The sequence below is a fragment of the Halichoeres trimaculatus genome, unplaced genomic scaffold, assembly GCF_033239565.1.
Source record: "Halichoeres trimaculatus isolate MK-OKI-2021-1 unplaced genomic scaffold, fHalTri1.1 fHalTri1_scaffold_14, whole genome shotgun sequence".
Classification (NCBI taxonomy): Eukaryota; Metazoa; Chordata; class Actinopteri; order Labriformes; family Labridae; genus Halichoeres; species Halichoeres trimaculatus.
The window spans coordinates 19646852-19668905 of record NW_027437192.1 but is presented as its reverse complement, the minus strand read 5'-3'; the positions used below and the strand labels follow the sequence as shown (position 1 = coordinate 19668905).

The 22054-nt window shown below is 40.1% G+C and overlaps 1 protein-coding gene across 4 annotated transcripts in view; it reads left to right on the top strand.

The window, feature by feature from the left end:
* trps1 (trichorhinophalangeal syndrome I) overlaps positions 1 to 21570 on the top strand; it is a 136381-nt gene extending 114811 nt beyond the window's left edge. For all 4 annotated transcript variants that reach the window (XM_074686409.1, XM_074686408.1, XM_074686410.1 and 1 more), the window contains 2 exons: positions 10058 to 10180; positions 13805 to 21570. In XM_074686409.1, coding sequence (XP_074542510.1) covers positions 10058 to 10180; positions 13805 to 15400 — 1719 coding nt within the window. In that variant the 3' untranslated portion in view covers positions 15401 to 21570. The remainder of the gene's footprint in view (positions 1 to 10057; positions 10181 to 13804) is intronic.
* The last annotated feature ends 484 nt before the right edge of the window (positions 21571 to 22054 follow it).

Below are 22054 nucleotides of genomic sequence, written 5' to 3'. Positions count from 1 at the left end.
CATAATTCCTGTTAATACTGTATTGACTTTCACATGCACTGGATTAGCCAAGCTTAAACTTCTTAGCTCAGACCTTAAAAAAGCTGACCCTTCATTGCAGGTTATGCCCTCAGTTTGACACAAGTTAACAAAGTAGTGATTTATTCGCTTCTCTCATTGTTTTCTGCCCTATCAGGAGTTGGCTGCAAGGATTTCATGGAGGACAAACAACAGAAAGAAAATCCATAATTTTCAGAAAAGTCTATCTAACACTTGTGTTTTCATTAATTCTGTTTTTTTCCTCATCCTTAGGAGAGCACTACAATTTATTTAGCTCCAATATTTTGGTCCTGATATCCAGTCGAACCATTATTTTAGGACGTACTCAACCATTTCAGTAGGCTAGCATTTCACCAAGCATTCAGACGGTTTCCAGTGTATCGCAGACTTTATCGCTGTACTAAAGAAGCTCCAAGTTGAATAAGGAAGATTTCTATTACAGAAAGGCGTAAATACACGCATTATATCTGATGCTATCTTACAAAAATGATAAATTTTAGCTTTATAGAATCAGGTGCTAGATAAACACAAAGCTGAGTAGCTTGATATCAGCAGTTTGGATACAAATACATAGAAAAACAGGTGTGTAAATACACATGAATGCACTCAGAAACGCTAACATTCTCACAGCAGTGGACTCTTGGTGATACATGATCTCCAGGTCTTCATGCATCAAGGCTGTTTATCACAATTAGATCAACACAGGGTGATTCCCTTTTTTCCTGTATGTGCTAATATGCTTCCCTCTCTCCTCTCACAGCTCAGTGGTTATCAGGGGCTACACCCCCAGACGCATAACTGCAAAGTTGATGCAATCTAGATCATTTATCAAAATTAGATCAGTGAAAACAAGATTTTGCCAAAATGAGGCCCAGTCAGTGTTATCTCTGTACAATTTTTCCAGATTCTTTGTTCTTTGCCATTGGATAAAACAACCATTGTACACAATGAGAGCAAGATGAATGAAAAGTTGGTGGAAAAGTGTGGTGAGAGAGCTGTAGGAGACAAAATAAATGAAAGATGAAAGGTGGCTGTAAAAGGGAAGTGGGCCAGAAAACAAAGCCTATATAAATGTGCGTATGTGAGGGGGAAACAGAAACTTTTTGTTATGTAAAGATGGATCAGTTGTGATGATGTCATTTTGATCTGATGTTTCAGACAAGAATACAGGGTTACACAAACACACACATATATATATTTATATATAGGTGCTGTTGGGAAAGCTGACACCTCCTTTCAAACTTGTGTCTGTGTCTGTGTCTGTGCGCGTTTTGGTGTTTTATTCTCAAAAGAGCTATGTCGTCCCATCTTTCCGTCCTTCATCCAGCCCCTCCGCTGTGCAGAAACCGCTGCTGTCTTTTATGTTTATTGAAACAGTTGCAACTGTGTATTTACAATTTTCAACATTATACAAACTGTTTGAATAACCCAGCACACAACACACTTATCAAGTTTCAGATTCAACTTCTTTTCTGTCCAAGTGGAAAATTGACTTTGAGTATTAACTACATCTCAAATAAGCTGAAAGCCTACAAGGCAGAGTCTGATAGTCTCCATTACAAGGTGCTGACACAGAGTGTCAGGCCAGCAGGATGAGACAGATTACCATTGTCATCATTACACACTCTCCACGGGTATCAATGCCAATCAATGACAAGTGATCATCACTTTCCTGCTGCTAATGCTACCACACAGAGCTTTAAGGCAGAGGGGATAAAAAAGGTTGTTACACCTTATTACCTTGTAGAGCTGCGGCTGAAATGACCCCCTGAACCAGACACGTATGCACTTGTTTTTTCTTTAATTTGTGTTATAGTTTCTGTTAGTGGGATTGATTGCTTAAGGGCCTCTGTCCAATGACACATTTTATTTCTTGATTTTTTCCTATTTCTCGCACTCAGATTTACAGAAAGAAAATATGAAAATAAAAAAAAATCATGTGATGGTATCATTAGTTTTAGATGTGGAAATTTTACCCTGTAAAACATAAGGAAGTGTTAATTCTTCAGCCACGATTGTTGTTGACTAAGCTGGTGTCACAAATCCTGCTTTTCTGTAATGTTGATTGGTTATTAAGTGAGAAGCTACACAGATGAGAAAAGTGGTGTTCAAAAAAGTTAAACTATTTTAATAGAGGCTGCTGTGAGCATGCAAAGTGCTCAAAATGATCACCTGCGCTGGTTTGCTTCAAGTAAACTGTCACTGAAAGCGCAGAGAAAAGCTACTCATAGACACAGGCCCTAAGTGTTATTACTACGTCTAATTCTCTCACAGCTGATGTCTGGGTGTTTTTTTTTTCTTTTTTTAATTTTGTCATTGAATTCACTTCTGCAGCCTCTAGAGAAGAGACACTACTGAACAGGCCACATATTCAGTCATGCTGGAAGAGTGTAGGAAGCGGTAGTAGGCCATGTGTGTGGCAGTAGGGGAGCAAAAGGTACACCTAGCATACAGGTCATGCAAGGTGTGAAAGACTCGCCTTATTTATCCTCTTTTCCTTCTTTCTGTTGTATTGCATCTCTGTTCTGACTCTTACGAGGGCTTTATTGTAATTTTCGAGCCAAACTGCGGTCTTTTATTCAGACATTTATTTTCAGAATGTAGTGGGAGTGTTCTGCTCAGAAATCAGGTTTGTTCAGCTGCAGTATGTTATCATTGACCTTTTTTAATGTCTGTCGATTCCTGGAGGAATAATTAGCTGCTCTGTTCCTCTCCTTCACAGAGTTACTAAAGACAAGGCACCTTATTTTCTGCAGTAATAGTCCTCCCTGCTTTACTGCTAATGTTGTCTAAGGAGATAATCAGCAGGAAATTCACTGTTGAATTTCCCTACTGTTTTTGGACATTTCTAGCTCTTGAATACTTTTCCCCACTAAATGCAAGATTGTAGAAAATCTGTGCCTGCTGTGTGCTACTTGTACCTCTGCTTGCCTCTCTAAAGCCGCACCATAGTAGTGTAGTTTGTTTTGACTTTGTTTGTTTGTTTCTTCTTCTTGAATCAGAGTAAACTAGCAGGACAATTTAAATCCTTTTAACTCAAAATCACTCTGCTCCAGCCCAATTATTCTATTAGGGGAGGTCGTTTAAGTGCGCACATGAGGGTGAAGTACACAGATGGACTCCAGTAGCTATTTTAGCAACATGTACACAAAGCTACACAAATACACAAACAGTTGATGGCTGGTAGCACCCATGGGGGAGGGAGGCTTGGTTAGATTGGTCCCAGATGCTTCTCAATTTATGTGTTTGTGTGTGTTTGGAGGTTTAATATGGCAAACCTTTATCTTGAAACTACCTCTGCACATAGGTCTACCGCTTTCTTTACAGTTGTGTGTGTGTGTGTGTGTGTGTGTGTGTGTGTGTGTGTGTGTGTGTGTGTGTGTGTGTGTGTGTGTGTGTGTGCATATGTATGTGTGTGTGCGTGTGTGTGCATTAAAGAAGGAGCCCCAGACTGATGCAGTATATAGGATATTGAACTTGACAGCATGGAATTCAGTTAATTCCTTCTAGCTTGATTAAATAATTGCTGATTTAATGCAAGACAGTGCATGTTTCAGTGTAAGTGTGCAGGCATGTGAGTGCATGGATGTGCCTCTGTGTGTGTGTGTTTTCTCGAAGCAGCACTGGCTTACTTTCTAAGTGAATTGAATGTAATTTCATTTTGAAAGACTGTGTTTTCGAGAGCTCTGTATTAAAATTATTTTTAGACTGCAGGGCGCCACAATCTGTTTCTTTAATCCTTTCTCACTCCCTTTTATTGGAGGTTCTCATCGATGTATCATTTCACCACTCAACTTCAAGGATAGCACCAACATATTTGCATTCTTGTCTTTTAATTTCTGCCTCACAAGTAAGAAATATGTGTAATTTTTAACCAAATGGTTGCACCCCTAGAAAAAAATTGACCCTCTGGGTTGGTTTTTGAAAATTCAAATCAGAAAGGTAGTTAATAAAAAAAGCAGGATGTGCTGCTTTATTTGGTAAATTCCAGAGAGAAGAAATTTTTAATCAACTCAGAGATAAGAAAGGACCTGAGTGGTATTTTTCAAATAGAAGATGTTTTAAAAATACCTACACCACCAGCCCTCACTGAGTTATTTCAAGTGAAGCTCCACCATCAGAGTTTTGAAACTTCAGAACCACTTCTCACTGGTTACAGATGGATGCAAAACTACATTTAAATGACTGTATATCACAACAGAAACCAGCAGATGCTTATCTGCTTAGGCCAGTGCTTCTAAAAACATCCATAAAGACCATGCAGTGTAAACAGTTTGTACAACATCTGTAAATGAATGGCTTCAGGAGTCTCTCAGAGTGGACTCAAAGCCACAGCTGAAGGGTTCAGCTGCTGTGCGGTTTCACCATCTGTTTTGATGTAGAGTAAAAATCAGATTCTGGAGAATAAAGTTATAATTTATTAGAACATTTTATGAGTGGAGCCATGAAAAAGTCACTGAGACGCAGCTTATAACTTCTGTTTGAGTTTGAAGGATAGTGATCACTCCAGCTCATTTAATGGAAGGCTGGCTCAGCAGCACAAAACCATGAAAGCCTACCAGACTCTACAAACTAAAAGAAGCAGGTCTACACAAAACAGATATGTATTTTTTCTAAGTGCATTTCACATCGTGTCACCTCTTTTATTCATTCTTGCATTAAATCTTCTGCCATCAGGTAAAATATGCTCTCCGTTAAGGCTGTTCAGGTATTCTAACAGACACAGACCACTGAATGTGAAAGCTGTTTTTATGTGAGCATTATGAGACTAGAAAAAGGCATCCATGCTAAAATGGATACATTGTGGTCTGGTTTGGGGTCAAACACACATATGACTGATGGCATATGTTTTTACACCATCTAGAATCCATTGAGCTGTTTGTTAGACAAGTCTTATGTGTTCCTGTTTTCCTGCTAGCAAGCAATTTAAATACACCGTATTAGGGATGGGTGAGTACCAGTATTGGTATCGGGCTGGTACCAGCCTTATGGTAAGGTATCAGTATATGTGAAGGCTGCCAATAACAGCAGCTGATACTTAAGGCAAAAAAAAAAAAAATCTTATGTTGAGTAGGTCCTCCTCACCAGTAGTTGGCGCTACATTGTTGCTGTTTGACACCAAGGAAATGTGCATCAGTGCCTTTTCAGACAACATGAATTAACCAGGCAGAGTTAACAGTAAAACTGTTTTAATTTTCACTTCAGTTTATTTTTAAAAAATGACTACAACTCTGAAATGTGTGAGTTTTAATTTTCACTTTTGATAATTTTTGAATATACGTTGTAAACTCAGAGAGAGTTGTTTGTGTTTTGTTTTGGACTTAATGGCAGAGTGACTGTGCTGTCTTTGTAAAAAATGATCTGTCACTGTTATTTATGGATTAAAGTACTAGTGGTATTGGTACTCTGTATCAGTGAGTACTCGAGAGGGAAAAAGTGGTATCAAACATCCCTACACAGTATAATCCAGAAGCTTTCAGAAGAGTACTCTGTATTGGCAGGTATTCATCCAAGAATCAATGTCAGGGTTAAAAATGGAATAGTTACATAATCCTTCTGTCCATGCATGTATGATAAAATAATGGAATGCTTTCAATAACAAGCTTTAAAAAATGATACCTTCCGCTTTTGGCCTTGGGATTTTTAAGGCAGTGTTTTTATTGTTTAGTCAAGAACAAACTTTGTTTTCGAAAACCAACCCCCGAAGTTATTTTTTGTTCCTCATTCTTCATTAGAAGGAAGTTGATAAGGACTTAATTTCCTGAATAATGATTGAATTTGCAGAGCGCCTTCTTTGTCCCTCTACATGCATACTCTGCATGAGTGCGGAAGTTAGAGGGCGTTGTCGGTGTTGCTAATTGAACGCCATCATAGGCCGCAGATGAATAGATGTCATTAAGCGCCCTGAGCTGTAATTACCTGCAGCCCTCCTCTGCAGGCCGAGGTGAGAGGGAGAGGCCAGGTATCAGTGATCAATCAGAGAAACATGCACCGCTGCACAAACATGTTACACAAATACACAGAGTACACAGACAGAGATACGCCAAAAAATGTACTCCCACTGAAACTAAGTTTAATCCAGTAGCTTTTTTGTGTGTGTGTGTTTGTAAGTAAGTGTGTGTGACATATTTCCACACATGTACAGTACATCAAATCAGCAGATGATTAAAAAGGAAGTTGAACATCATGAGCCAAATTTTGTGTCTGCACTTGTGCACTTTGGAAGGTGATTGCTACATAGCTGATGCTTGAACCCACCCCCCTGTCTCCTTCGCACATACACACTAACGCACATTTGGAGATATACTCATGTTGTGGTTTACCAGGTAGCCAAGATACCCCTCCACACACACATATGCACTGACTTCTTGGATCGCAGCTTCTCATCTAAATCCTGCATGCCTTCATCAGCCAGTGGAAGCAGATATTTTCAGGTGTGTGTGCATGCGAGTGTGTGAGTTTCAGCGATGAAGGGAGGCTGCAGGGCCATATGTGAGTGATTTGGGCTTCATAGGGAAACTGAATTCTGATGACAGATGTAGTGTTTGGCCTGCACTGCTACTCTCACACACACATGCATACACACACTCACAGACACAGGAAGTGTACATCAATCAATCACCTGGCTCAGCTTCTCTACATGTGGTGACCGTATGGTGTGTGTAACACACACATACGCAGGCGTACACACACTCTGGCTCAGTCTGCCACTGAGAGGATCTGATGGTGTAAGTCTTGTGCTGTGTGATGTCAGACATGAAACACATGTAGCATAAAGACTCCAGTGTTAGCTCAGGTGTTTATTACATACATCATTATTGGAAACAGAGGGCTTTATTAATCACATACGAAACCTTAGAGACAAACTTCTCCAGTATAAATAAACACTTTTATAGAGTTGTCTCGTGTTGAATCTTTAGACATTCCAAATCTTTGATCTTCTCTCTGGAACAGACCGAATGATAAAGACCAATGTAAGCTTGTCTTCATGAGCTGGGTTTCCATTTAGACAGTAAAAAAACTCAAACCTCTCTTTATTGGCAGATTTTGAAAACCTGAAACAAGGGTGTGCTACCATTAGCTTTCCCGGGGGTTTAATTAACATTCAACCTCACATTTTCATACATAGTAGTGTCAAAACACAAGCCTGCTTTTTTCCCACCCTGTCAAGGTGTTATCTGTCAGTCTTTGTTTAACTAAGGGATATGATTCGATTTAACATGTGAGGTCAGGTTGTCCCAGGCAACAGCTTGGTCTTCATGGCAACGCTTTGCTGTCAATTATGAAAAATAAGAGCCATAGAGTATTAAACACTGCTAGGAAACAAAGATCAGAGGTCCCTCAGTCCCTTACTTGCTCCTAGAGTTTGACAATGTAGCCTGCCAAGTTTTTCTTGTTGTTGTTTTAGTACCTTGGATTCTTTTTTATGATTTTTGGCCTTTTTAGCCCAGCTCTGCATTTATTACCTGGAGTTGGGGATATATCAGATATACTGGATGTATCGCAGGTTGTTGCATGTGAGATGTATGAAATAACTATATGGCGACCATCAAGTAAAAAATGTCACATAAATGTTCTAAGACAATGGTATAAAATTCTTTTCTTCTTTCGCCTCCTTCACTTTCTGCTGGTGCTTCTCTAACAGCAAGCAGCACCATTCCCCACCCAGGAAACTCTCCTGCGTATGCATGTTGTGGTATTTGGAGTGGAGTAGAAAAAGTTGCTCGCATATCTGGTCAGTCGCGGGTTTGAGGTTTGCAAATGCAAATTTAAAAATCCAGCCGAAAGATCTGCTTGAATCGTTATACTCTTGTCAATTTATGCATCGAGGGGTTGAATTTAAAATTTATGTATTGATTTAGAGGGGAAATCAGAACATTGAGATGTATATCATGTATGGTGATATAGCTTAAAGCTGAAAGATACTGGTTTTAGGCCATATCGTGCAGCCCTAATATAAGATGACAAAGAATTCTTTATTGCACCCTTGAGTAAATGTCTTTGACTCAAGTGCTGCACACACCGAACTTCTCCTCAGTACTTTTATAAAACATTTACTCTATAGAGGTCTTAAAGATAGTGACACTATAGGAAACAGCAAGTAAGCATGCTAAAAAAGGCAAAGTGGGCCCCTTACTAACTAGGGGTATAGCTGCTAGCAACGCTAGCATGGCTACACTAAACAGCGTGCTAGAAAGCCACAATTCGGACCTGTCAACCTCAGTGCTGGAAGAGACAATGCACAACACCTTTGCAAAAGAGCACACAGAGAAGCACATACCAAGGAAACAACAAAACGTTGATATGCAGAAGATCTGCAATAAACAACATCTTTGTTTCTTAACACTTTAGTTAAAGGGGAGACTAGAACTAACCTTTCTGTAAGTGTGCCCTATCTATCAAACTTACTTCTCTCAAGACTTCTAAAAGTTGAGCATAATTCTCCAACAGCCTTTATTCAAGAGTTTATGCTAATGGTTTCAATACTGTAACGTCATAAAACTGGGTTTTCATGGCATTGCTGAGGTCACATTTGGTTTGTTTGGATTCCAGTAGAAAGTGTAGTAGTTAAATGTGCTGAGATCTTTCTAGCACATCCAACTGCACGGAAAAGATAAATAAATAAAATAACCAACCAGCCAAACTGCTCTGTCCCTCTGGGCTCCTCTGCTTGTTGCTGGCAGCGTGAAACAGATGCTCGGTGAAAGTTGCTGCTTGTGTCTCCATCTGTAGCTCTGAGACTACAGACATCCCGATTGAAGTGTGGCACTCTTTTGTAAACGGGGGAAAAAAAGTAAATGTTTTTAACTTTTACCAACCGGAAAATAAGAATGCTAAACTCCCGGCTCTGCCGTGAACATGAAACAAGGAGGAGAGGTTCCCAGTGGACTCCAGGTCCGTGGTGGAAGGAGAGAGGAGAAAACGGATTGTGGCACCAGTGAAGAACAAAGATAAAGCTTGTAAAATGATGTTTGATACCTACAGAAATTTCAATCCAAAGAACCTCAAACTTAAGTAGACTGAAATTTAACCAGAGCAGGAGAGCTTAATTAAGATAAAGAGGGTAAAATTTAAGACTGAAGGAGAAGAATAATGAGATAAACCTAAACAAGAGACAGAGTTAGTGAGAGGGATAAACAGATGGATAGAGGGGAAGATAGAGAGAGAAACAGACAGTCAGGGTGGAGAAAGATGAGGTATGCTGTCCTCTCAGGGTCATAAAGGTGCTGAATGGGTCCACAGACTTAATGGGATGGAGAAACGTTGTGATTGGCTCATTACTGTGATGGAGCACGTTGCCACGACAATTGGCCTTTTCACCCCGCCCCCCTACCCCTCTTATGCGCACACTACTTTTCTATGCACCACTGCTTCGTGAACTGCAGAGGTTTGTGCGTGTGTGTGAGTGTGTGTGTGAGTGAGTGTGAGACACACCAATCCAGTAAAAGTCAAACACTTGGCTGTAAAGTAGCTTCTGCGGTTCAGATAAACACCCAAACACTTTATGCGACAAGGTGAAAGCATAACTCATCTCTCTGCACGTCTTGTTGAGCAGTACTTGACAAAATTACTGCAGTATCTCTCACAGGATCCCACTCAGGCGAACACACTCGCTCATATTTAAATAACACACAACTTATTCAGCTCAACCAGATCATTCTCTTTCAATTTGGTGCTTTTATTAACCTTGTTCCATACGGAGGAAATCTGCATAGAGGAGAGCTGCGTGCATACGATTTCCCATTAGGCGTGATAAATGAGAGCACATCATCTTTCTGCCATCAAGACAATCTGTTTTCTCACTCTCCCTTTTTCTTTTCACTAACCCCAAATCAAATCATCATTCTTAAGTTTGATAAATGAAAACGAAACCAAACTTTAGTCAACATTTTCAAACTTTTTCCTCTCTTTTTGCTCTCTGAGGCTTTGCATCTTCCCAAACTCTCTCCAAAAGTTTTTCAATCTAACTGTGTTTGTACTCAATCTTCTAATGCGGCCTGTGTTTTCTCATCCACAGAGGCGGAGGGGGAGCGGAGTCTTCTGTGCAAACTGTCTGACCACCAAGACATCGCTGTGGCGGAAGAACGCTAACGGGGGCTATGTGTGTAATGCATGTGGTTTATACCAGAAGCTGCATTCGGTAAGTTGTACACAGACATGGAGAAGTCAGTGCCAACAGATGCTGTGTCACTTTTGAGTGTGTGTGTTACTCTGCAGATATTACATCTGGGAGAAGTGGAAATAGTAGCACCAGACATGGTACATTAAGCTTCTGTATATTCATGATTTGTTTTTATTACATTATTCTTTCAAACTAATAAAAAATAGAGACAAAAAGAAGCTTTAAAACCAAATGCAAGAAGGGAGGAGGAGAAAGTAAAAGTAATATGAACCACTAAAGAATGCAGAGCTGTGGCTTGTACCATAAAGAAGTTCACACCCATAAAGGTTAGACTGCATCAGTATTTTACTGTATTTTATGGACTTTGTGCGTGTTAAGATGTCCACAGGGGGGGTTTGACCACTCATTATCATTCCTCTAGCCTCGCCGATTAGCATGCATTGCAAATTAAACGGTCCATCCTGCAGTCAGATTCTTGTATATATTCTGTGAATCCCGCTGTGAAAAAGTAATATTGTGGAAAAAGTATATTTGATTTGGTGGGTGCTGGGAGAGTTACAGTTCCATGGAGTGAGAAATATGATGGAATGAATCAACTTTACCATCTAAGCCTGAGGAAAGTCTATGGAAATCCCAAATTTAATTAGACTGCATGAATTACAGATGAGATAAAGAGCCAGGCTGGAATTTAGTTCACTTCAGAATATTAAGCTCTCTCACCTCAGATACGGTTTATGGAGTTTAAGCTGATTTCACACTTGAATGTACCTGTTTAACTCGAGGGATTACAAATACAACCAGTGTGAAACAGGCCTTAAATGTATGTATATATGTGTGCTGTAGATCTGTGGAAACATATTGGCTTGTAAAACCTCAAAGCTAACAGAAGTGTTTCAGTGTAATAAATCACAGCGTTCATAAATGCATCACTGGGTCGAGCGTGTTACAACCCAGAGCACTATACCGCAATTATCGAATGGAGCTTTAAAGACCTTTCAGGGGATGACAAGCCACTGAAGTGTACCCCTACCTGCCCCTGCTGATGTCCCTCAGTTCAACCTGTTCATCTCATCTGCTGCTCCAATCACGTCCACGCTCCCTCTACTCTGAACAATCTTCACGACAACCGTATTTTATATCCCATAATAAAAGTTTTATACGCTCGACACACATTATTAGAGAGGATAGCAGCTAGTAAAACACTTCAGACTAAGAGAGGGGCAGGGAGAGTTATGAATAAAGAGGGAGGAAATGGTAGACATAAAGAGAAGGAGAAGAAAGCAGCGATAAAGAATGACAAAGAGACAAACAAGGGAGGAAGAGGAGAAGAAGAGAGGGATGGGTTGAGGTAAAGAGTGAGGAGAGGATAATGAAGAGGGAGGTTGAGTGTGGAGAGTGAAAGATGGAGGTAAACTAATGCTAGAGAGACATCCTTAAAGATATGAGAAGAGGGAAGGGTGGAGAAAGAGTTACGTGTGCTGAGAGTACGTCAGCTCAGGTATTATATCAAACCAAGCCCACAACTATAAAAGTGTACAAGCTTACTGGTCATATGTGGGTTTCTGTCAATGTTTGACAGAGTGTCAGTCACACTCAGAAACTTTAATAATGTATAAATGTTGAAGATCTCACTCTTTTTGTCTCTGATCAATTAAGCCGCTTTAATTGAGGTTATAATGTTTCAAAAAGTAATGTCAATAAAACTGTTAAAGGCTGGCATCCCAGAGACCAGCGATTTAAATACCACACAGAAACATTGTAATTATCCTGCAGCTACACACCTTTCTGAGCAGTGTGTATGATTAAAAAAGCAATGTGAATAAGATGTAAAAATGTATACTTTTTTTCAGAAACCCAAGTTTTTTCATCCAAGAAAATGTCCACTGCATCAATCTTTTCTTCTCTGTTTCTCCCAAAAATTTCATTATAGAAAGATCAGGTCCATCAATGAAAGTGTTTTGAGTATGCTTTTTCCTTAATTTGTCACTGAGCAGAATCTTCCTTAAAATGAGTATTTAGACAGGAATTAGGACACAGCTCTGAACTGTTTCCTCCATGGGTGACACTATGCCTGCTGTTGCTTTTTCTCTCCTCAGCCGGTCCTTCTTTTGTCTCTGCGTCCTCACTTCTCCCTTTCATTCTCTGTTTCTTTCATGTCCCGGTCTGCCACTTCCTCCTTTCTCCTCTCCCCACATACTGGACTTGCCAAATACTCTTTTTTTTCTCCTCATTTTTCATTGTCCTTACTTTTCTAGTTATGGATACAAAAGCACGACACAATGAAGAATTAAAAACAAGGGACGGACTTGAGAATATTGAGGCTGTTGGTCTTCTCTGATGGGGAAACAGCATATCTGCCACTCAGAGGGTGGCTGTGATTTGCTTTTGATGAACAGACACAGAGCTAAACATAGAAGTTCACACATGACTATGAACACATGCAGGGTGAAGAGCCCATATAGTACATATTGCCATGTTTTCTGCCATGTGATGTTTTTTGGTGTCTACTGCCTTCTTCATATTCCTTTATCATCATTTCTTACTGTCCCCCTCTTCTCTTTATGCATTCTTTCGTGATTTGCTTGCATCTCTTACGATTTACATTCAAAGCCTCATCACACATTCATACACACACAGACAGACAGAGCAGGTGGTTTTAAGAAGAGCTACATATCGGCATGTGAACACACATTATAACAGCGTTGGTGTTTCAGAGCCATTCAGCATACAGAGAGCCTTTTCAATTCAGCCTGCCTGCCTGTAACATTTCAATAAACTATGTTTTTTTAATACCTGAAAAGCTCCTCTCTTTGCAAGCTGAATATAAATTTGTTTTAAGTTAATGCTCTGTGAAGGTCACTTTTATTATCTGTATTTAGAGAGGGGGCTTCAATGAAGTTGGTTCTTCAATAGTGAAGAATAGCAAGTCATTACTTTGAACTGAAGTGAGACACTTAAAAAGGCACTTTGAACCCAGCCGTTTATTCTACTTGAGGAGACAAAATCTTTGGCTAATTTGAGTGGAAATGTTTTTGACTGGTTGGGGTTTTTTTTGTCTGTGTCTTTAGGAATGAAACATCAAAATGGCTTTATCGTCAAGTACTTCATTAATTCCAGTAGGGCACTGAATAAGTGAGAGGTGCCTCTGAAATGGTGTGGATGTTACAGAGCGATTTTATTCCTACTAATTATCCTTCATTATTTCCCTTTATAATTCAAAACTGTGTTTACTTTAAAACCTGTGCTGAAAATATTCGCACTGCTGTGGCTTCTGTAGTTTGTACTCACTTAGTTGTTACTACTGCAGTGGGAGTATACTGTATCTACACGTCTGTGTAGGATCTGTCAAAAAGTAAAAGTTTGGTTTTAAGGGCAAACTTCATCTACATCATATGTAAGTGCTCCCCCTTGTGGTATGGGCAGCAATTACAGCCTGAAGCAGTTTTTGTTGTATCACTGTTTTGGTCATTCAGGCTGAGCTGCAAGATGAGGCTGACTTTTTCACATGTGGTTTTGTTCACTAGCAATAACAGACGGCAGTTTGTTTACCGTAAATATAAATAAAAGGATTTCATCTGGAATTGAAGGGTCTGGAATTTTAATGCTAAACTTTTAAAATCCTTTGTTCCCTTTCTCTTGCAGACACCAAGACCTCTGAACATCATCAAGCAGAACAACGGCGAACAGATAATCAGACGACGAACACGAAAACGGCTCAACCCAGATACGCTGTCATCCGAACCCCCAGCCCCCAAACAACAACGCATCAGCAGTGAGGAGCGAATGAACGGGGAGGAGTCAGACAGGAGCTGTGCTTCGATCAAAAACCAGCAGCCATCTCCTCGCTCACGCTCACCCCGGTCCACTCAAGCCTTCCTCGCCAGTCAAACTTTGGAGATCCACAGGCGCATGCCACCACTGCTCCTCCCCTCACATCCCTCCTGCTCGTTAGCAGAGGGCAATGGGGGCATCGCTGAGGGAGGGATAACATCAAAAGTAGATGTAGGCAAAGGGGGAGGGGGATCAGAAAGAGGGAGTCCGATAGAGAAGTACATGCGTCCATCAAAACCTTCAAGTTATTCGCCACCAGGTTCTCCCATTGAAAAATATCAGTACCCATTTTTCTCCTTACCTTTACCCTTAACCCTCTCACCTGACTTAACTCCTGATTCTGATTGGCTCAGATTCTGGAGTAAGTACAAGATGGCTGCCTCTGGGGTTCCTGGTAGCATCAGTAGTCTCAGCAGCCCTGGTAGCCTTGGGAATAACGCCCAATATCTTGGTGCGATGGTGACTCCGGTTCAGCATCATCAGCAAAGCTACACGGTGCCTTACTGTGCCTCGCCTTACTCTCCTCTTCCTCCCCCTCCAGCTCCTCCGCACTATCCTCCTCCTCCTCATCACTCCCAAACCTCCTCAGCAGAAAATGAGGCTCCCCTTGATCTCGCGATCAGACAAAGGGATACAAGTGCTGCAAGTGCTCACATGTCTACAAACGGTGCTGAGAGGAGGAGGCGTGAGTCACCCCTCACTGAGAGGTTGAGAGAGAACTGGAAGGGAGTGAAAGAGGAGGAGGGGGAGAGGATGGATGAAGGAGGAAACCAGAGGGAGGATGTAGGGAAGGAGGAGAAGGTTAATTTGACTAAAAGTCGTTCCAGTGCCCCAACGAATCGTGCAATGGTAGACTCATCCACGCAGGATGATATGTCCAACCGTTGCATCCACTGTGGGATCTTCTTCCTCGACGAAGTGATGTATGCCCTGCACATGAGCTGCCACGGTGACCAGGGACCATACCAGTGCAGTTTCTGCCTCCACATGTGTGCCGATCGCTATGATTTCACCACACACATACAGAGGGGTTTACACAGGTACGCTGATAAAACGTCGCAAAACAGAGGACTCGTGCAAGAGGGCATTATTCAAAACATCACTGAGCTGACAGAGCAAGGGAGTCATAATGCAACGCCGGGGGGGAAAGAAGAAGAAGGAGAAGATCACAGGGAAATCACAGATGAAAGCAGTGACAATGCAGGAGATTGTCATGACAGCAAAGCAACAGAAGTTCCAGGTGATGAAACAGGAGTTGAAAAGGAGGTAGAGGAAGAGGGCACTGACATGACAAACCAGGAACTGGGAAGCAAGATGGCGTCAGACAGTAGCAATGATGTCACAGAAGCCCCAGAGATGAGTGGTGCTGAATCTAAAGACTTAGTGGAGGATACAGAGAGTAAATAATCTCATGCCTTTGACTCACAAAAACTATTAAGAACGTGAAGAATAAGCTGTGGGCCTCCTTGTTCCTGGAGGCTAGCTCATGTCAAAGTGGACCTAACCTGGGCACTAAATGGAACACATCCTTATGCTGGAAGCACTCAGCTGGCAAATGGTAAAAATTATTACAGGATCCGGTGAAACTGCTGCAGGGACGGTAGTATTCAACATCCAAGAGTCCAGGCATGCAGCTGAAATCACCTTTTAATAAACAGCCACTTCATGTGCTCTCCAAATAAGAGGATTGGAAGCTTGACTGAAAGTTGGACTGGTCTCATTTAGGATGAATTCAAGGGGCTCAGCACTTGCACAGCCACCACAGCAGAGCAAAAAAAAAATGCTGGAAGCAGAACACTTTATCTGAATTGAATTAAGCTGGTCCGATACGCACCAAGCTTTATGAACCCCAAACTCGTCTGATGCATCAGTCAGAGTCTTTTATCTTGGTACAACCAGATCTGATCTGGTTCAAACTAATTTGTTCTGGTTCAGAGCATGTCTGAGACTTTCTTACTTTGTAAAAACGGATCCAAAACCAAAATGTTCTCTCCCTCTCTAAAACTGGTTCAAGGTATACTAGTTTTTCCTTCGCTGCGGTTCATCTGGGGCTATCTTGGTACAAATGGATCTTCGTCTTTCACATGTGCCATGCTGGGTTTGTGTCAATGCAAGATCACCACAGCTGCAAAGTGGCCTGATGTGGCACTTTTTGAACTTCTTTAACTTGTTCGAACTTGTAAAACCAGAGTGATTAAGTAGGACCGAAGTGTTCTCTACATCCATTTGGATCAAACTAAGTGACATTATTTTCTACCTTCCTCTGTGCCATGATACTAGCTATGTGCCTGGCTGCCTGCCTAATAGAACAACCATCTATTAACCTGCTTAACATTTATATTAATAAAAATAATGATAATAATATGGTAATAATAATAATGGTGATGTTATAGTAAAAAACAACATGCAATTTGCTACTTTCCTATATAATATGTTATTTTGTAAAGGCAAATAATGTTTTTTTGCAGGAAACGGTACTATAAATTTTAGCCTGTTTGAGGTTTTTTCTTGTCTTTTCAGCTATTTGTTTTTTTTTTCCTTATTGAGAATGTTACATCTTACACATAATGGTACAGCAAAAGAGTGGGTTGTGTGTATGTGTGCATTTGTGTTATTGTGTTGATATGTCTAAGTATCAAAGGATGCGTCCGTCCCTGAACAATGATGTAAAGTAATGAAGGCTTGTGCTCGGTTTTTCAGTCCTCAGGGGTCACATGTGTTGCACACCAACCCACCGGTTACACAGCATGTTTGCATCATTATTACACATCACATGGTCTAATGGTGTTAGCATGTCATATAAAGTTCTCTTACGCGTGTGTTAAAGGTCAAATGGTTTTTAGTATGTTACATGTTTTTCTGTCTTTTCCATGTTGTCACATGGTTTAAAAGAGAGACTTAGGGACTGTTAATTTCATACGGATCATTTTTTGTGTTAACTGTATGAACTTTTGCTCTGTATGGGGTCAGAGCTTCTTGCCTACAGTGTTTTATTAAGCCTGTCTCATATTTCAGAGAGTTTGGTAGGTTGCCTCTATGTAGCATGATAGTGTCTTGTAAAATATTCAAACTAAGTTGCCTTGTCAAGGAATGGGAGCTGTTACAAGTAAGAAATACCCCCGAACAAATCCCAGTTACATTAGATAATTCATTGAAGTCAAATGTTCATGTTGCTTTCAGTTTATACGAACTGTTCCCTCTCTTCCTGCCTTTATTTCCCACTTTGGGTTCAAATTCTGTCTCTCAAACAAAAAAAAAAAGAAAAGCACTCCCCTGAAACCATTACTGAGTCTCTCTTTAAACCAAATAGTTTTCAGCGTTTATTTTCATAATTGAGAGAGTCGGGTTCCTCAAGTCGCACTATTCTTCAGAGTGAATCAACAAAGTGGCCAACTTGCTTATTTTTGTAAAGAGAGAATCACTTCTGCAGCCTTGATGCCTTAGTTGCTAGAAAACAAACAAAAAAAATCATCGGGGGACTCCTTTGAAGGAAATAATAATAGGCTGAAAGAAAAATGAAAAGACGAGAAGGAAAAAAGAAAAAGATATTTTTCTATGCCAAAAGACATGAATGAAAACTATTCCGCTGAGTGCCTGGTAACTTTTACAGTTTTTTTAAAGGTATGTTTATCTGTGTCAAAAAGTTTTGTATGAAATGAGTAGTGTCAGGCAAAGTTCTGCAAACAGATCTCCATGCAAAACAATATCAGTCATTCATTTGTTTTCCTGGTATCAGATTTTGCATTATTTTAGCCATTGAAAAAACCCATTGAAGCATTTTAAAACATGAAATCAGATGTTTTTCTTTCTCTCAATTATTATTTGTCATCTTTATTTGACATTTAACTTCTCTGACAGATGTCTGAACCTGTGCCTGAGAGACTAAATATCAACCAGAAGTCCTCTCCAGTGCTTTAAGATTATTTGGCTAATAAAGAAATAATGACTTTGCTGTTTTATCAAAGTGTGCCAATGTTAAAGTAACAGTAAATGTCCTCCTCAAGTGTTAAGATTTTATTCATTTTTTTGGATCGATTTCGGATTATATTATTTATTTATTTTTTTAACCAGCAATGAGATGAAATTTCTTTCTTGCTGAAATTTAAACTGTCTGACAAATGCTGAACTCTTTACCTAAGCATTGTATTGCCATCAGTGTAGAACATCTGGTTTAGACATCTAGATTTTATGTTGCACCTGAAAACATGATCTTTTTAGTAGATTCTGTTTTGTGCTTTTGCTCCAATACAGACAAAACCTTCAGAACAGGGCTGGACTTGTAGTATAAAAACACTAAGAAATCTTTTAGTTTATCAAAGCAGCACAGACACAGCTTATCACAGCGCTTCCTGAAAGAGACTGCTCACTGCGGCGACATCAATGCAAAGACATCAGCCTTTAGCTGGAGGTGTACTTGTGTTTAACTTTGTGTTTTTGCAAATGCAACACTCTCCCTGCATCCGATTGATACATCAGCTATTTTTAAAAATTAATGTGATGCTGACACTTTGTGCGGTATGCCCGTGCAGCAGGAGGCGGTGTAGAGCCAGAGGGTATGTCACAAGGTCAGCAAGACAATCTGATGGCTTAAGTCTGCATCTATCTGCATCCATACAATTTGTCATCACTGCACTGAAGAGAGACTGTTAAAATGTCAAAATGTGCTCATGGCGTGTGCAGTCCAACATTAGCTGGCTGCCTGAGCTGGCTCAGGAAACCATCATTTACCTGGCCACCAGGTTTCCATTTTTGAAATTCTTAACCCAGTTAATGATGAGCCAGTGTGAAGTAAAGGGGCGGAGATGCAGAGGGCATTAAACCATCACAACATACCCACCTGTCGGTAAAGTCAGCTGTGCTCATAATTATGCAAAATTTGCAACTTTATATCTTTTAGAGAAGTTATATGTTAATTCACCACCCTGTATATGGTTATTTTTGCTGTAAAGATGAGCTTTCTTGAATTTGTGTACATTTTTTCCACTACTTCTTGAGGAAACTAGAGGAACTGTAAGTTTTAGTGGATCATAGCCCTCTAGAGGTATCCCGGAGTAAGACACAACAAAGTATATGAATCATCCAAGCATCAACTTCTTGTCTAATATAAAAGTACAAATACACTTAAAGTCAAAAAGGCTGTTTTTAAAGCAAAATAATTTGGTCGACTGCCTGGTTCAAAAAAGGCTTGGTTCTGTACAACTAATTTCTCAAGTGGCTAACACTGCAGGGGGTGAAGGTTTTGTTTCACGTTAATTCAAAAGTTATTAACTTTTGGCCCATTTGAGGGCATAAGGGGGTGTGACCTGCATCTGTCTGAGAGAAGGCAAAAAGCCCGCCTCTTTGCCTCATCCAAAGTTAAAGAAGCAAGGTTAATTTCAGTAATTCCAATATGGCTGCGTTCAAAGTCAGAACACCGACGGTTGTTTGAATGCAATGTTAAACAAGTATATCTCCAGCCTTTCTATTCACACATTCAAAATGTGACCATCTCCTGTCTGAAGTACAATCCCTGCATAGACAAAAGGATTTCTGCCCTCAGTAATCTCCACAACATGCTAGCATTATGCCATCTCTATACCTTCTCTCTGAAGTGCGCGCCTCAACTACAATTTCAAAAAGCAAATCCCAGGGTTTACTCTGGGTAGTATTATGCTAATGTGTAAAGTGTTTCGATTGTGTGTGTTGTAGTCATGGGCATCTTTAAATGAGCTGCTAGCATGATGCAAACTGTTTACAATTGCAAATGTAGCGGGAAAAAAAGGAATGAAGCAGTGCTTTGTTAAAGACAGAACAAGAGGAAGGATTGAGGGACACCTGCTGGGATGGATGGATGGGTGCCTTTGAAGAATTTATCGGGAGAAGGCGGGAAAATGGGGTCAAATGACACTTGTGGTTGCTGATAAAAGAGGTTTACCCCATGTTTTCATTTCATCCCTTCAGTTCTGTTTTGTTTGTCTCTTTACCTGAAGTCACAATCACTTTGATCTTTCTCACACGTTGTTTAATTTGACAAACAACCTCCTGTCAATCCGTCTTTGATTTCTGCACCTGCAGCTGTTCCCTCTCCCACTCATCTCCTCTGCACTTTTCTTCATTTGTTCTCTGGATTAAGGTAGTCTCAGTTGGAAGACAGTTGTTTAAATGGAAGTAAGATGTCATACCATGTTGCGCTTGAGAAAGCTGAGGTTGACTCAGTTACCCCAGACAGACAGACAGGAACCTTTCTCCTTAAATTACCTTTGATTCTGTTGAATTTCTCTCCCACTTGAAAGATCCATGGGCTTGTTGAAAGATATTACCAGCAGTGAATTCTAAACGCTTGCTGGAAGCAAGTAGTGGATTTTCTCAGATTCAGGTTCTTTCATTTGCCAATGGGACTTGCATATTAATAAAGGCTCAACATGAATTTTCCTTCTGTAGAGGATGAGAAGTCTTTTGGTAGAGATTTTCATGGGATTTCCATGAAACATTAGGGCCCAGATAACAAAAAATTAAATGTTTTGCCTTTAACTGAGTCCAGGTATACGCCTCCACCAGATGAGCTGTGAGGTTTTTCCCTAGATCAAATTTAGCCAAAATCCTTCAGCAGATTTAGTTTCTAAAAGAAAATCCTTTTGTCTTTTCTCACTGAGAGGATATTGTATATGTTCACTTTCGCTTCATCAGTGTCCTGCCAAACTGTTTTCATTCAAACTATCATTTTTCAACTCTTTAAGCCATTTTCAAAATTATGACACTGTTTATCTCAATCATTTTTTATTGATACAAATTTTAAGGGAACATTTCAGTTACTGTTAATGTTCCAGAAAATAGGCAAATTTGATAAGAAAATGCAGTTCTGCAGGACACAACTGACCTTCTTTTACTTTGATTATGAGTGTATGTTTTAGGTTTGATGGCATTTCACTTCAGCGTTTACATTGGGGGGCCTAAACAAGTGTTTAAGGTTTGTCTTTGTCAGAATGTGTTCAAGAAAATTAATGCTGTTGCTTGCACTCCATTTATTATGTTCTTATTGCCAAGGAAGGGACAACACAAACACACACACAAACACACACACACACACACACACACACACACACACACACACACACACACACACACACACACACACACACACACACCCCGTCAGAGGTACGGATTGAGTGTACATTCGGGATGTACAGTATTGATCATGGGAGACAAGGGAGCTAAAGGCCAGTTTAGTATTGGTCAGAAACACATACACACATACATACACGCACACTTCAACTATGTACATTTAACCAATATATTTAGTAGGTTTTTGTTTCTATTAAGTTGAATGGCTTTTATAGAAAATGTTGATTTTTTTTTAGGTTATTATCTTCTCATTTTTTATTTGTTTTCTCTCATTGTATTTTATTCTGCTACCTTTCTGTACGTTATTGTTTTTAGGTTTCATTTCATGCAAAAAAAGAAAAAAAGAAAAGATATTTCAGCAACATATTTTGACAGCCAAGAAAAAGTTTGTTACACAGCTAAACTTGAAGAATAATGGTAAGGATGATGATGATGATGATGATGATGACGATAATAATTAATAAAAGTAATAACAACATACCAAAAACTGATATTGAGTGTTGAATCTATTTGTGATGCAGATTTTCTCTCAAAAAACTCAGAGAAGCTGTGGTCCATGCTGTGATTCTAAAAGAAACATATATATTTTTTTGACACTTTCATAACTAGCTAGGTAGAATTGTCACTGCAGAAAATTTAAAAAGAAAAATCCCATCTCTTGCTGTGCCTCGTACTGAATGCAGTAAAGAGCCCCTCTGCCAGAATGATTTCCACTGCAGCCTGCCTATTCTTCCTGTTTTAACCTTGCTTTTAATTGATACACATCTTTCTTTGCTTGTTAGTGAACACAAATTCAAACTGGGCTCCTCTTCCTTGGATCAGTGCCAGCGACAGCGCACACCCACAACCTCCAACCGTGACTATGTGAACACACTCACTAGCCTTGCAACCACCTGCAGCATTGCGTTTCTACATGGGAGAGACTTGTGAGCAGTGCACCACGTTAGCACAAGCTAATCA